The sequence below is a fragment of the Apodemus sylvaticus genome, chromosome 2 (assembly GCF_947179515.1).
Source record: "Apodemus sylvaticus chromosome 2, mApoSyl1.1, whole genome shotgun sequence".
NCBI lineage: Eukaryota > Metazoa > Chordata > Mammalia > Rodentia > Muridae > Apodemus > Apodemus sylvaticus.
The window spans coordinates 94,947,360-94,963,796 of NC_067473.1; the positions used below are offsets into that span (position 1 = coordinate 94,947,360).

At 38.4% G+C, this 16,437-nt stretch overlaps 1 gene segment (V, D, J or C); it reads left to right on the plus strand.

Annotated features, from left to right (window-relative positions):
- The first annotated feature begins 12,070 nt into the window (after positions 1-12,070).
- Positions 12,071-12,980, plus strand: LOC127677962 (immunoglobulin kappa variable 2-30-like). The segment is given in 2 exon segments: positions 12,071-12,193; positions 12,574-12,980. Coding segments are annotated over 2 exon segments (456 nt in total).
- The last annotated feature ends 3,457 nt before the right edge of the window (positions 12,981-16,437 follow it).

Here is a 16,437-nt window from a genome sequence, read left to right on the forward strand (position 1 = left end):
AAATATCCAATATCTTTAAAATTCAAAGTCTATTAAAAATTCAAAGTCTTTTAACTGTGGGCTCCACTAAAATACGTTCTTCCTTCAAGAGGGAAACATATCAGGGCACAGTCACAACCAAAAGCAAAACTCAAACTCCAATGGTTCAATGTCTGGGATCCAACTCACAATCTTCTGGGCTTCTCCAAGGGCATGGGTCACTTCTCCAGCTCTGCACTTTGTAGCTCACAGCTTGTCTTCTAGGCTCCAGTTGCCTGTACTCTACTGCTGCTGCTGGTTCTTGGTGGTAATCTTATGGCACTGGCATCTCCAAAACACAGCTGACTTCTACTGTAATTAGGTTTCACCAATAGCCTCTCATAGGCTCATGGTGACAAGCCTCTGCTCCTATGCATGAGCCCTTCAAGTCCTAGGCCATCAATTGCAACTGAGGCTGCACCATCACCAATGGCCTTCCATGGCCTCTCACTGTACCAAGAGCCTCAGCTGCTCTTCATGACCCCTTCATGCCTTCAAAACCAGTACCATCTGGGTGACTCTTATACAGTACCAAATCCAGCCACAGCACAAAATAAAACTGTGGCTGTCTCTGGAACACAGCCTCTGTGCTCTCAGAAAACACTTCCAAGAAGATTTCATCTCTGTGATGCTGGTCTCTTCTTAATCACCACTAATTTGTTAGCTCCAGCTAACCAGCATCAATAGTCCCAGTAACACAAAGGTTTGCTTTAGTGGTTCTGGTATCTTGTTACTCACAGCTGATTCTTCAGCCCTGGCTAACCAAAAGCACAGAATTTTCACAATCAAAACACGGCCACTGTAAAAGTCTTTAATCTTCCCTCTGAAATTTCACAAGCCTGGCCTCCATCTTTTGCACTGTTCTTAACATTGTCTTCCAAGCTCCTACAGAATGAAATCAGGACCAAATAGATCATCTAAAGAGTTCCATAACCCCTAAAGAAATAGAAGGGATCATAGAAAGTCTTCCAAACAAAAAAAAAAGCACAGGTCCAGATGATTTCAGTGCAGAATTCTATCAGACCTTCAAAGAAGATCTAACACCAATACTCTTCAAACTATTCCACAAAATAGAAACAGAAGGAACACTACCCAATTCCTCTAAGAAGTCACAGTTAACGTTGATACCAAAACCACACAAAGATCCAACAAAGAAAGAGAACTTCAGACCAATTTCCCTTATGAACATCAATGCAAAAATACTCAATAAAATTCTTGCCAACCGAATCCAAGAACACATCAAAACGATCATCCACCATGATCAAGTAGGCTTTAACCCAGGGATGCAGGGTTGGCTCAATATATGTAAATCCATCATTGCAATCAACTACATAAACAAATTCAAAGAAAAAAAAACACATAGTCATTTCGTTGGATGCTGAAAAAGCATTTGACAAAATTCAGCATTCTTTCATGCTCAAAGTCTTGGAAAGAACAGGAATTCAAGGCCCATACATAAACATAGTAAAAGCAATATACAGCAAACTGGTAGCCAGCATCAAACTACATAGAGAAAAACTTGAAGCAATCCCACTAAAATTAGGGACTAGACAGGGCTGCCCCCTTTCTCCTTATCTTTTCAATATTGTACTTGATGTACTAGCTCGGGCAATTAGACAATATAAGGAGGTCAAAGGGATAAAAATCGGAAAGAAAGAAGTCAAACTATCATTATTTGCAGATGATATGATAGTCTACCTAAGTGACCCAAAAAACTCCACTAGAGAACTCCTACAGCTGATAAACAAGTTCAGCAAAGTGGAAGGTTATAAAATCAACTCAAGCAAATCAGTAGCCTTCCTATACTCAGACCCTTGTTTTAAATCCAGAACAATATTGACTCCCTTACTCTGTCTCAGGATTGCTGGAGTCTTTAATTGACTAATCAGAAAGTATCAATGCTCATGAAAGAACAGGAATAATAATCATGTTAACAAGACAAATGAAACCTGAAACTCCAGTGTTTTGAATGAATGGTATTCAACTTTCCACTATAAGGAGTAGAAACTTTATAACCATCTATGAGTCTCCCTGCTGGGAAAGATTTTAGAAGACATTATATCAAAATTTTTATTTTTTATTGGATATTTTATTTATTTACATTTCAAATGCTATCTCCTTTCGTGGTTTCCCCTCCAGAAACCCATTCTCCCATTCTCCCTTCTATAATGGTGCTACCCCACTTACCCACCCATTTCATTCCCTCTTTTCCACTCCAGCATTCCTCTACACTTGGGTATCAAGCCTTCCCAGGACCAAGGGTATATCCTCCCATTGTTGTTCGACAAGGTCATCCTCTGTTACATATGTGGCTGGAGACATGAGTCCCTCCATGTGTACTCTTTGGTTGGTGATTTAGTCCCTGGAGGTTCTGGGGGCTCTGGTTGGTTGATATTGTTGCTCTTCCTATGGAGTTCCAAACCGCTTCATCTCCTTCAGTCCTTTCTTCAACTCCTCCATTGGGGACCCCATACTCAGTCCAATGGTTGACTGTGAGCATCTGACTCTATACTTGTTAGGTTCTGGCAGAGACTCTTAGTAGACAGCTATATCAGGCTCCTGTGAGCAAGCACTTCTTGCCATACACAATATTGTCTGGGTTTGGTGACTGTATATGGGATGGATCTGCATGCAGAAGTGTCTGTGGATGGCCTTATTCTTCAGTCTCTGCTCCACATTCTGTCTCTTGATTTCCTCCGTGGAATATTTTGTTCCCTCATCAAAGAAGGACCAAAGCCTCAACATTTTGGTCTTCCTTCATCTTGAGCTTCATTTAGTCTGTGAATTGTATTTTGGGTCTTCTGGGCTTTTGCACTAATATTCACTTATCTGTGAGTACATACCATGTATGTTCTTTTGTGACTGGATTACGTGGCTCAGGCTGATATTTTCTAACTTCTTCCATTTACCTAAGAATTTCATGATAGTTTTGAATTTGCATATCTTGCTACAGAGAATTAAGCAAATGATGGCTAAGTATTTCTTAAGTGTTTATAGAATAGATCCTGTCCCTCATACATAGTATCAATTGGTTGTCATGAGATCCACATTAGGTGTCAACTTGAATCTTTTCTGTTGGATCCTTAGAGTCTCTCACTTCCCTGGCATCTGGGACTTTCTAGTGGCTACACCCAGTTACCCACCCATCACTGCTACATATTTCTATTCATTTCCTGACCCTCTGGACTTCTCTCCTGTCACTTCCCATAACTGTTCCTGCCACCCCCCTTTTTTCCCTCCCACACATCTCTCCATCCCAAGTTCTTCCTTGTTCTACCTCCTGTGATTATTTTGTCCCCCCCCCATTAAGTAAGAATAAAGAATCCACATTTTGCTGTTTTTTCTTGTTTAGCTTAATGTAGTCTGTGAGTTGTATTATGGACATTCTGAGCTTTAGGTTTAATATCCATTGATTTCTGAGTACATACCATGTGTGACCTTTTGTTACTCATTTACTACATTCATGATGATATTTTCTAGTTCCATTCATTTGTGTGCAAATTTTATAAAGTCATTGTTTTGGATAGCCAAGCAGTACACCATTATGTAAATGTATGCCATTTTCTATATTGATTATTCTGTTGAGGGACAGCTAGATTGTTTCTAGATCTCGCTATTATAAATAAGGCTGCAATGAACACAGTGGAGCATGTGTAATTGTTACATGTTGAAGCATCTTTTGAGTATATACCCAGTAGTCGTATAGCTGTGTCTTCAGGTAGAGATATTTTCTATTTTCTGAGAAGCCACCATATTGTTTTCCAAAGTGGTTTTACCAGCTTGCAGTCCCGCCAGCAATGGAGGAATGTTCCTCTTTCTCCACATCCTTATCTGGATCTGCTGTCACCTGATCTTAGTCATTCTCATTGTTGTGAGGTAGATGCTCAGGTTGTTTTGATTTGCATTTCCCTGAAGACTAAGTATGTTAACCATTTCTTTAGATGCTTCTATGGTATTCAAGATTTCTCAGTAGAGAAGTCTTTGCTTAGCTCAATAGCCCATTTTTAAATAGGGTTATTTTCTGGAGTCTATCTTCTTGAGTTCTTTGCATATTTTGGATATTAGTCATTTCTCAGATACAGTGTTGGTCAAGATCTTTTCACAGTCTGTAGGTTATCATTTTGTCCCAATGAGAGTGTTATTTGCTTTACAGAAGCATTTCAATTTTATGAGATCCCATTTGTCGATTGTTGCTCTTACAATCTGAGCCATTGCTTTTCTGTCCAGGAAATTTTCCCCTGTGTACAAGTAGTCCAGGCTCTTTCCCACTTTCTCTACTATTAGATTCAAATTAGCTGGTTTTATGTTGAGGTCCTTGGACTTGAGCTTTATACAAGGAGATAAAAATGGATCAATTTGCATTCTGCTACATGCTCTCGTACAATTGGACCAGCACCAGTTTTTGAAAATGCTCTTTTTTTTTTCACTGGAGAGACACACTTGAAGCCCTCAGGATATAGGAATCGAAACGTAGTCTGGGACAGGAGCCTTCTGGTTTCCCTCTGTATAGTAACTGTCCCTGTGCTACAGTTTTCTATACCCAAATATTGCTAGAAGAAATCGGGTCTACCAGAAGTGCTGACACACAGTCCTACAGTAGGGATAAGCCACAATCAGAGATAGCAAGGCCAGCTAACACTACAGATAACAAGGTGATGAGATACAAGGACAAGAACATAAGCAACAGAAATCAAGGCTACTTGGCATCATCAGAACCCAGTTTTCCCACTACAGTGAGCCTTGGATAACCCAACACACGAGAAAATCAGGACTCTGATTTAAAATCACATCTCATGATGATGAAAGAGTACCTTAAGAAGAGCATAATTAACTCCCTTAAAGAAATACAGGAGAGCACACATAAACAGTTAGAAACCTTAAAGAGGAAACACAAAATCCCTTTAAAAATTACAGTAAACCACAACTACACAGGTGAAGGAATTGAACACATCATAAAAGATCAAAAAGTGCACAGAAGAATAGGAAAGAAATCACAAAGGGAGAGAACACTGGAGTTAGGAAACCTAAGAAAGAGATTAGGAGTTATAGATGTAAACATCACCAACAGAATACAAGAGATAGAAGAAAGAATCTTGGGGCAGAAGATACCATAGAAAACATTGATACAACAGTCAAATAAAATGCAAACTACAAAAACCTCTTAACCCAAAACATCCAGGAAATACATGACACAATGAAAAGACCAAATGTAAGGATAAAAGGGATAGAAGAATGTAAAGATTCTCAATGCAAAGTATCAGTAAATATCTTCAACAAAATTATAGAAGAAAACTTCCTTAACCTAAAGAAAGAGATGCCCATAAACATAAACAAAGCCTGTGGAACTCCAAGTAGACTGGACCTGAAAATAAATTCCTCCGATCCATAATAGTCAAAACACCAAATGCACAAAACAAAGAAAATATTAAAAGCAGTAATGGAAAAATGTCAAGTAACATATAAAGGCAGACCTATCAGAATTACACCAGACTTCTCACCAGAGACTATAAAAGCTAGAAGATCTTATACAGATGTCATACAGACCCTAAGAAAAGACAAATGACAGCCCAGAGTACTATACCCAGAAAAATTGCCAATTAACACAGATGAAGAAACCAAGACATTCCATGATAAAACCAAATTTACTCAATGTCTTTCCACAAATCAAGCCCTATCAAGGATAATAGATGGAAAAATCTAACGCAAGGGAGGAAATTCCACCCTATAATGTATCAAGTTGAAATATAAAACAGGACAGTGAGAGGTAAGAATAGAGAATTGGTAGAGAGGATTTATGTGGGTCTCACCTTACATGATATCACTGTTGTGTCATGGGGAATTGATGCTTTATGTTTAGACATTAAAGATTCTTCAGCAAAACCTGAAACAAAGTCAGGGAATCAAGATTTCTTGAAATTGAAAAGAAAGGTATGAACTTTTAGTCTTTCCACAAAAATTCAGTAATTCAAAGAAGCATATTAGATTATGTTCATTTTTCAACCCTGCATATAAAAAAATCACCAAATTACAACATTTTATCAGATAACCAGCAGAGGGAGACATAATATAGTCAGGTAGGGATCAGGGAGCCTGCTACCTAAGTGGCTGGTTATAAAATCAACTCAAGCAAATCAGTTGCCTTCCTATACTCAAAGGATAAGCAGGCTGAGAAAGAAGTTAGGGAAATGACACCCTTCACAATAGCCACAAACAATATAAAGTATATTGGTGTAACTCTAACCAAACAAGTGAAAGATCTATATGACAAGAACTTCAGGTCTCTGAAGAAGGAAATCGAAGAAGACCTCAGAAAACGGAAAAATCTGCCATGCTCGTGGATTGGCAGGATTAATATAATTAAAATGGCCACCTTGCCAAAAGCAATATACAGATTCAAGGCAATCCCCATCAAAATCCCAACTCAGTTCTTCACAGAGTTAGAAAAAGCAATTCTCAAATTCATCTGGAATAACAAAAAACCCAGAATAGCTAAAACTATTCTCAAAAACAAAAGAAATTCTGGGGGAATAAGTATCCTTGACTTCAAGCAATACTATAGAGCAATAGTGTTAAAAACTGCATGGTATTGGCACAGTGACAGACAAATGGACCAATGGAATAGAATTGAAGATCCAGGAATGAATCCGCACATCTATGATCACTTGAATTTTGACAAAGGAGCCGAAAACATCCAGTAGAAAAAAGATAGCATTTTCAACAAATGGTGCTGGTTCAATTGTAGGTCAGCATGCAGAAGAATGCAAATTGATCCATTCTTATCTCCATGTACTAAACTTCACTCCAAGTGGATCAAGGACCTCCATGTAAAACCAGACACACTGAAACTAATAGAAAATAAACTGGGGAAGACCCTTGAGGACATGGGCACAGGGGTAAAGTTCCTGAACAGATCACCAATAGCTTATGCTCTAAGATCAAGAATTGACAAATGGGACCTCATAAAATTACAAAGCTTCTGTAAAACAAAGGACACTGTTAAAAGGACAAAACGGCAACCATCAAATTGGGAAAGGATATTCACCAACCCTACATCTGATAGAGGGCTAATATCTAATATATACAAAGAACTCAAGAAGTTAGACCCCAGGGAACCAATTAACCTGATTAAAAATGGGGTACAGATCTAAACAAAGAATTTTTACCTGAAGAAATTCGGATGGCCGATAGGTACCTCAAGAAGTGCTCAACATCATTAGTCATTAAGGAAATGCAAATCAAAACAACCCTGAGAATTCACCTTACACCAGTCAGAATGGCTAAGGTCAAAAACTCAGGAGACAGCAGGTGCTGGTGTGGAGGTGGAGAAAGAGGGACACTCCTCCACTGCTGGTGGGGCTGTAAGATTGTACAACCACTTTGGAAATCAGTCTGGCGGTTCCTCAGAAAACTGGACATGACACTTCCGGAGGACCCTGCTATACCTCTCCTGGGCATATATCCAAAGGATTCCCCAACATGCAATAAAGACACATGCTCAATTATGTTCATAGCAGCCTTATTTATAATAGCCAGAAGTTGGAAATAACCCAGATGTCCTCAAAGGAGTAATGGATACAGAAAATGTGGTATATTTATACAATGGAATACTACTCAGCAATTAGAAACAATGAATTCACAAAATTTTTAGGCAAATGGTTTGACCTGGAAAATATCATCCTAAGTGAGGTAACCCAATCACAAAAGAATACATATGGAATGCAATCTCTGATAAGTAGATATTAATTAGCCCAGAAGCTCTGAATACCCAAGGCACAAATCGCATAACAAATGATTCCCATGAAGAAGTATGGGGAGGGTCCTGATCCTGGAAAGGACTGATCTAGCATTGGAGGGGAATATAAGGACAGAGAAAAGGGAGGGAGATGATTGGAGAATGCATGAAGAGAAGAAGGTTTATGGGACATATGGGGAGGGGGGATCTGGGAAAGGGAAAATCATTTGGAATCATTTGGAATGTAATGGAAAATAAAAATATTAAAAAAACAAAAAACAAAAACAAAAAAATAAAGCAACTTGAAACTCCTATTATTTTCATAAGTGCCTCTTTCAAGTTGTCTACCTAATACTTAGAACATTATAATGATGGCATATCTTGTCCTGACCCATGATAGGCATATATACAGGGAAACAGGGAAATTCTCTCAGTACCACAGCTTGTTGGACTTATGCTCCTCTCTATTTCATGTCAGATTATAAGAAAGGAAGGGTTATTACTTAAATACCCCTTAACTATTAAATATCTAAATATTTTCTTCATTTGGGAGCTCTGATTCTTATTTAATTTTTAATGTTTAGATGTAAAATTGAGAAAATAATAATACCCCTTCTACTTTTCTAAGTATCTAGAGATGATTTTCTTGTATACAGCCATCTTATAATTTGTTTCATATACCTTTAACCTACAGAGGTAGCATTTTAATGTTACAGTCTCCAGATATCCTGTGTATGACTGCAGAGAAAGGAGTCACCATCAATTGCTATTCTATGAGGACAGCTCTATACATATGTACTGATAGCAACACAAACCATGCCAGACTCCAAGGCTTCTCATCAAGTATGATACTGATTCTATCTCTGGAATCCCCTAAAAGTTCAGTGGTAGCAGATCACAGACAGGTTTTACCCTCAGCAGCAACATCCTGGAATCATAAGACAGTGGAACTTATCACTATCACCAGTTGTGATTTCCCACTTTTGATAATATAGATCATAAACTTAACCAACCAGGGAAAGCAGAAGTGTGAAGGTGAGCTGCCCATCTGCCTCTGATGGGACATTTAAGTGGTTATGATCATTTTTCATGTACAACTATGCCTGAAGTTTATGGGCACATTTAGCTAAGAAAAGTCCAGATGCTCACTTCTAGCTGAACTGAATTTGTTCCACTTCACACACACAGTCACATATCTGAGAATGATTTTTATGATAAAATAAGCACCATTAATTCCACTGAGCCACACCACAGAATAAAAGCATTTAAGCCTGAATGAAGATGTTATGTTTTTACCTGTTTTTTTTTTTTCCCAATTGCATTTGGAACAGTGTTCTAATCCATATAAACAAACTTGCTCCAGGCACCCAGAGGTCATTGTGAATACACATCATATTTTTATGCTGAACTAATTGTTTGTATATGTAAAGCCATTCATGTTTTTATGACTTCCACAAGATCTCTAATACAGCTCAGAAAAAATGTGCAAATGTTTTTTCACAGTGAATACAGAGATTCATTTACAGAAAAAAGAACATGAAACTATCAAGACACATGTAGGGCCTGAAGTGTCCATCACTCTGTAGACTCAGGTTGAGTTGTCATAAGTTCAAATTATTGTCAAATTAAGTTTGGTTTTGCAAACACTTGTTTATGGATAATTGTCAAGATACAACATATTTAGATTCCTTTTGGAAGCATGGGAGTATGAGAATCAATGAAGCTGTATATGTCTTCAGTGTCCTGAGCATGCTCAGCCACTCCCTTTATGAGCATCTTGCACCATAGTGTTGCATTTGTTTCTATATGTGAACTCACTGTAGGCTGGATGGCTATCATTGTCACTCAGAGAACATGATTTCCTCAGAGCACTGCTGTACTTTCATATAAATAATGATTTTGCCTCTGAAAAGTTTTATATTGGGATGTATCCTCCATTGTGGAACATACAGAGCTGTTCCCTTGCCCTGAAATACTGTGAAGTGCATGCAGAGCTCTTCCTCTTTAATAACAGAAAAACACTAACGATTTTTGTACCTTATAGGTTTGTGTTTTTTCTGAATATCCTATAGTTTGAATAATATGGTAATGAGGTATTCAGACTGGCTTTTCTATGAATATGCAACTGTTTCCTCAGTAGATATACAGATATCAGTGTCTCATTTCTTCTTTGTGATCAATGATAGTCCATGGCTAGGTATGCCAAAGGTTATTTATGCATTCATCTCCTAGTTATGTTCATTTCCAGGATTTAAACATTTTTTTTTAAAAAAGCTGCAGTAAATATTCCATGTTGGTTTTTGTATGGAAATAAGGTTTTAAATCCTTTGAGTGAACAGAGAGCTCACAGGATGACAGAGAAAGAACATGCTTTGTAGTAATATTACCAGATTATCCTTCAAAGGTGGTATGACCATTTCCATTTTCATCAACAGTGAATAGAAATTCAGGTTGTCTCACATGCATTCTTTTTTCTTATTGAATATAATCTTCATTTACATTTCAAATGGGAAAATCTTTCCCAGTTTAGACCCTCCCCCAAAACACCCAAACCCTCCTCCCCCCTGCCTCCAAGTATATGCCCCTCCACCTGACTCACTCCTCCCTCCCTCCCCACTAACTCTATTTCCCTTTGTTGGAGCATTTATTGAGCCTTCGCAAGACCAAGGACCTCTATTCTCACTGATGCCTGACAAGGCATTCCTCTGCCACATTTTTGACTGTAATCATATGTACCACTTTGTTGATTGTTTAGTCCCTGGGAGTCCTGGGGTGTCTGTGTGGCTGACATCATTGTTCTTCTCATGGGGCTGCAAACCCCTTCAGCTCCTCCAGACCACCCTCCAAGTACTCCACTGGGGACCCCACACCCAGACCAATGGTTCGCTGCTAGCATCTGCTGCTGTATGTGTAAGTCTCTGGCAGGGCCCCTCTGGAGAAAACCATGGCATGTTCCTTTTGGTATGCACTTCTTGTCATTCTTAATAGTGTTGGGGTTTGGTGATTGTTTATCAGATGAATCCCCAGGTAGGGCAGTCTTTGGGTGGCCTTTATTTCAAATACATTCTTTTTGTTCGACAGTGTTCTGTACTTGCAGCCTTTTCATAGATAAGTAGCAATGTATTAATAACTTAACTTACATGCCCAGTATCCAAAAAAAAATGCAGTATGTAGGTTTCCATTTTGAACTATTCTCTTTAATGAGGTGCATGCTGAGGTCATTGTTACATTTTCAAAAGTGATCTAATTATAGTATAATTTAAAAAATAAATTCATTATGCAAAAATAATTAAAAAGTGTTTTCATTGTTGAAGTGTTCCTTGACTTTTAAAGTCAGTAGTTATTTACTAAAGGTTTTTAAAATTGTTCTAGTCCCCCCTCAATTTCCTCATGCTGGACCATGTATCTAGCCTTCACAGGACCAAGGACCGCTCCACCCACTGATGTCCAAAAAGGCATTCTTCTGTCACAATTGTGGCTGGAACCAAGTGTACATCTTGGTTGATGGCTTAGTCTATGGGAGCCCTAGGGGTGGTTTTGGTTGGCCTACATCTTCCTTCTTTCAGTGAGGCTGCAAACCCCTTTAGCTCATCCAGTCCTCTCTCCAACTCCTATATTGGGGACCCATAAAAATATGAAAGTCTAATGAGCAGAAGGTCAGAGTTTGATATGTAAGAGTAAGAGAAACTGATCCAAAAAATTTCAACACTATGAGAATAATGTATATATTTAAGTATGGAACAGATGTTAATAGTCAGATATGTTTATTTTTATGAATGTATAGTACATATAATAATGCTTATAGTATATACATTTTTGTATACATGTTAAGTATACACATTAGTCTTTTAAGTGTCATCCCTTGATTATAATAAAAAGTATATATTTTTATATAGAGTCAGAGTACAGTCAATAAGCTGAAAAGAGAGTTGAATGATTTGCTTCCATTTTGTTTTCTTGAAGTTCACTAGAGACTATGACCACAAAGTTCTAGGAGCTTATTTCATCCCTGATGATAAATAGCTTTGTATCTGAATGACACTCCTCTCCTTCTCTGAAATTTAGTCATGTGTATATACACAAAATTTAAGTAAATTTCAAACTATACAGAAAGACTAATTTGCTGATCCATATTTATAATTGAATTGAACTGTGCTGACAGTCCTTTAACAACCTGCTAGTCTCCCTTCAGTAACAAGATTTTATTTTATTAATTTCACTGTTTGAATTATTTTGCACATTCAAGAAGCCCTGTTCCCTCCAAGTACACTGTTATGCAGAACTGAGCATTTGCATTTTGTTCTCTAAGGAGGTCCTTGCCCTGCTCGCCTGAAATAAAATTTCAACTGTCTTTTTGCCTTCACTGATCACTCTCCTAAGTTCATTTCTTCAGAATGATGAGTCCTGCCCAGTTTCTGTTTCTGCTAGTGCTCTGGGTTCAAGGTAAGGAAGGCAGAAGATAATGGAGGAAAATGACAATGGAGGGTGATCTCTGGGTGCCTATGTGGGCTGTGCATTTGTGATGGGGCAGGTCACATTCTCCAGGATGGGCATGTGGGGTTTTGTTACACCCTAATGCGAAATTCCAGATGGAACAGTAGCTGTGCTAAGGTCAATAATCTGAAATAGATTGGATGGAGTGGTATAGACTCTGATAATTAGAATTTACAAATCACTTGTTTTCTGAAAAAGCATTTGATATATAATATTTTTAAATTTCAAAAACAGCCAGGATCTCCCTGAAAGCAATAATATAAATGATTTCATAAAGATTGTTCAGGAAGTTTGCATATGACTTTGTACTATTGTTTTATATTTTTTAGAAGCCAGCGGTGATGTTGTGATGACCCAGACTCCAGTGTCTTTGTCGGTTACCATTGGACAACCAGCCTCCATCTCTTGCAAGTCAAGTCAGAGCCTCTTAGATAGTAATGGAAAGACATATTTGAATTGGTTACTACAGAGGCCAGGGCAGTCTCCAAAGCGCCTCATCTATCTGGTGTCCAAACTGGACACTGGAATCCCTGACAGGTTCAGTGGCAGTGGATCAGAGACAGATTTTACACTTAAAATTAGCCGTGTGGAGTCTGAGGACTTGGGGGTTTATTACTGCTTGCAAGGTACATATTTTCCTCACACAGTGACACAGAGCCTAACAAAAACTTCCTTGCCTAGGGCCACACAGCTGGCAATGTGTCCCTTGACTGGAGAGGAGCAGAGCACTGGATAACATGAGTAATTGTTTTCAGTTGAGTGCACTAGCTAGCCTCATCCAGCTGAATGCTTGGTTCGTGTAGATCTCAAATGCTACCAATTTCTCGTCCTTCTTGTCATAGTCATCATATTGCCTCTTCATCAGGAGAATTTCATCCCATTAACCTAGCTGATTATTGATGATTTTAACTATGTTTTCATTGATTCTTTGAGCTTCATTTCTATTGCTTTCTTTTTTTATTTTTTTTATTAGATATATTCTTTATTTACCTTTAAATCTTGTCCTCTTTCCTGGTTGCCCCCCTCCCTGAAAATCCTGAACCCATCTCCCCTCCATATTGTTACCCAATCAATCTACTACAGTTTCTCTGTCCTGGTCTTCCCCTAAATTGCATCATTGAGTCTTTCCTGGACCAAGTGCCTCTCCTTGAGCAGACCATCCCTCTGCTGCCTATGTGTCTGGAGCCATGGGTACTTCCATGTGTACTCTTGAGTTGTTGTTTTTGTCCCTGGGAGCTCTGGAGATACTGGGTGGCTCATATTATTTCCTCCTATGGCTCTGCAAACCCCTTCAGCTCCTTGGCTCCTTTCTCTAGCTCCTCCATTGGTGACTCCATGTTCAGTTCAGTGGCTGACTGTCACTCTCTTTATTTGGCATGCACTAGCAGAGACTCCCAGGTAACAGCTATATTAGGCTCTGATCAGTAAGTACTTGTGGGCATCCACAATAGTGTTTTGGTTTTGTAATTGTATATGGGATGTATCCCTAGGCGGGGCTGTCTCTGGATGGTTTTTCCCTCAGGCTCTGGTCCACACTTTGTAGCTCTTTCTGTAGGTATTTTGTGTCCCCCCCCTTTTTTGGTATAGAATAAAGTTTATTCAGGGTAGAGGATGGGAGTTAGTAGTAGAGAAAGGCAGAGAGAGAGAGAGAGAGAGAGAGAGAGAGAGAGAGAGAGAGAGAGAGAGAGAGAGAGAAGAGAAGAGAAGAGAAGAGAAGAGAAGAGAAGAGAAGAGAAGAGAAGAGAAGAGAAGAGAAGAGAAGAGAAGAGAAGAGAAGAGAAGAGAAGAGAACTGGAGGTCAGCCATGACCATATGGGGAGAGTGGAGAGGGAAGGACAGCCCAAGGGGCAGAGAGGTAAGAGTGTGTGGGAGAGCTGAGAGAGAGCAAAGAAGTTTGTTCCCCTTCTGAGAAGGACCAGAGTATCCATACTTTGTTCTTCTTTCTTTGTGAGCTTTATCTCTGTGAATTGTTTATGATCTGTGAATTGTTTCTTGGGTATTCCAAGCTTCTGGGCTAATATCCACATATCAGTATGTTCTTTTGTGATTGGGTTACCACACTCAGGATGATATTTTTGAGTTTCACCCATTTGCCTAATTTCATCAATTCATTGTTTTTAATAGCTGAGTAGTAGTATTCCATTGTGTAAATATACCACATTTTCTGTATCCATTTCTCCATTGAAAGACATCTGTGTTCTTCCAGCTTCTGGATACTATAAATAAGACTGCTATAAACATCGTGGATCATGTGTCCTTATTATATGCTGGACAATCCTCTGGGTATATGCCCAGGAATGGTATAGCAGGGTCCTCCAGTAGTATTATACCCAATTTTCTGAGGAAACAGCAAACTGATTTCCAGAGTGGTTATACCAGCTTGCAATCCCAACAGCAATGGAGGAGTGTTCCTCTTTCTCCACATCCTCTCCAGCACCTGCCTTCTCCTTAGTTTTTGATTTTAGACATTCTGACTGGTGTGAGGTGAAATCTCAGAATTGTTTTGATTTGCATTTCCCTGATGACTAAGGATGTTGAACATTTCTTTAGGTGATTCTCAGCCACTCGATATTCCTCAGAAGAAAATTAATTTTTAACTTTGTACCCTATTTTTAATAGGGTTATTTGGCTCTATGAAGTCTAACTTCTTGAGTTCTTTGTATATATTGGATATTAGCCCTCTGTCAGATGTAGGGTTAGTAAAGTTCTTTTCCCAATTTGTTGGATGCTGTTTTGTCCTATTGACAGTGTCCTTTGCCTGACAGAAACTTTGTAATTTTATCAGGTCCCACTTGTTAATTCTTGATCTTAAAGAATAAGCAATTAGTGTTCTGTTCAAGAAAATTTCCCCTGTGCCCATATACTCAAGGCTGTTCCTTATTTCCATTTCTATTATTTTCAGTGTGTCTGGTTTTGTTTGGAGGTCCTTGATCCACTTGGAATTAAGTTTTGTACAAGAAGATAAAAAAGGATCAATTTGCATTCCTCTGTATGCTAACTGCCAGTTGAAACAGTACCATTTGTTGAAAAGTCTATGTTTTTTTCCATTGGATGGTTTTAGATCCTTTGTCAAAGATCAAGTCACCATAGGTATGGGGGTTCATTTCTGGGTCTTCAATTTTATTCCATTGATCTACCTGCATGCAGTTTGTAATACTATTGCTCTGTAGTACTTCTTGAGGTCAGGGATACTGATTCCTCCAGAAGCTCTTTTACTGTGGAGAATAGTTTTAACTATCCTGGGTTTTTCGTTATTCCAGATGAATTTGAGAATTGCTCTTTCTTACTCTTTGAAGAATTCAGTTGGGATTTTAATGGGGATTGCATTGAATCTGTGTATTTCTTTGGGCAAGATGGCCCATTTTTACTATATTAATCCAAGAGCATAAAGATTTTTCCATCTTTTGAGGTCTTCTTGGATTTCTTTCTCAAAACAGTTGAAGTTCCTGTCATACAGGTCATTCAATTGTTTGGTTAGAGTTACACCAAGGTACTTTATGTTATTTTTGGCTATTGTAAAGGATTCATTTTCCTAATTTCCTTCTCAGCCTGTTTATCCTTTGAGTATAGGAAGGCTACTGATTTGCTTGAGTTAATTTTATATTACTGAAGTTGTTTATCAGCTGTAGGAGTTCTCTGGTGGAGTTTTTTTGGGTTGCTTAAGTATACTATCATATCATCTGCAATTAGTGATAATTTGACTTCTTTCTTACTAATTTGTATCCCTTTGACCTCATTTGGTTGTCTAATTGCTCTTTCTAGAACTTCCATATATATGGAGAGCGACGGCAGCCTTCTCTGGTCCCTGATTTTACTGGGATTGCTTCAAGCTTCTCTCCATTTAATTTGATGTCAGCTACTGGTTTGCTGTATATTGCTGTTATTATGTTTAGGTATGTGCCTTGAGTTTCTGTTCTTTCCAGGATGTTTAACATGAAAGGATGCTGAATTTTATCAAATGCTTTTCCAGCATCTAATGAAATGACCATGTGTTTTTTTACTTTGAGTTTGTTTATGTAGTGGATTGTAATGTTGGATTTATATATATTGAACCATCCATGCATCCCTGAGATGAAGCCTCTCGATCATGGTGAATGATCGATTATTTTGATGTGATCTTGGATTCAGTTGGCAAGAATTTATTGAGTATTTTTGCATCGATATTTGTAAGGGAAATTGGTCTAAAGTTCTCT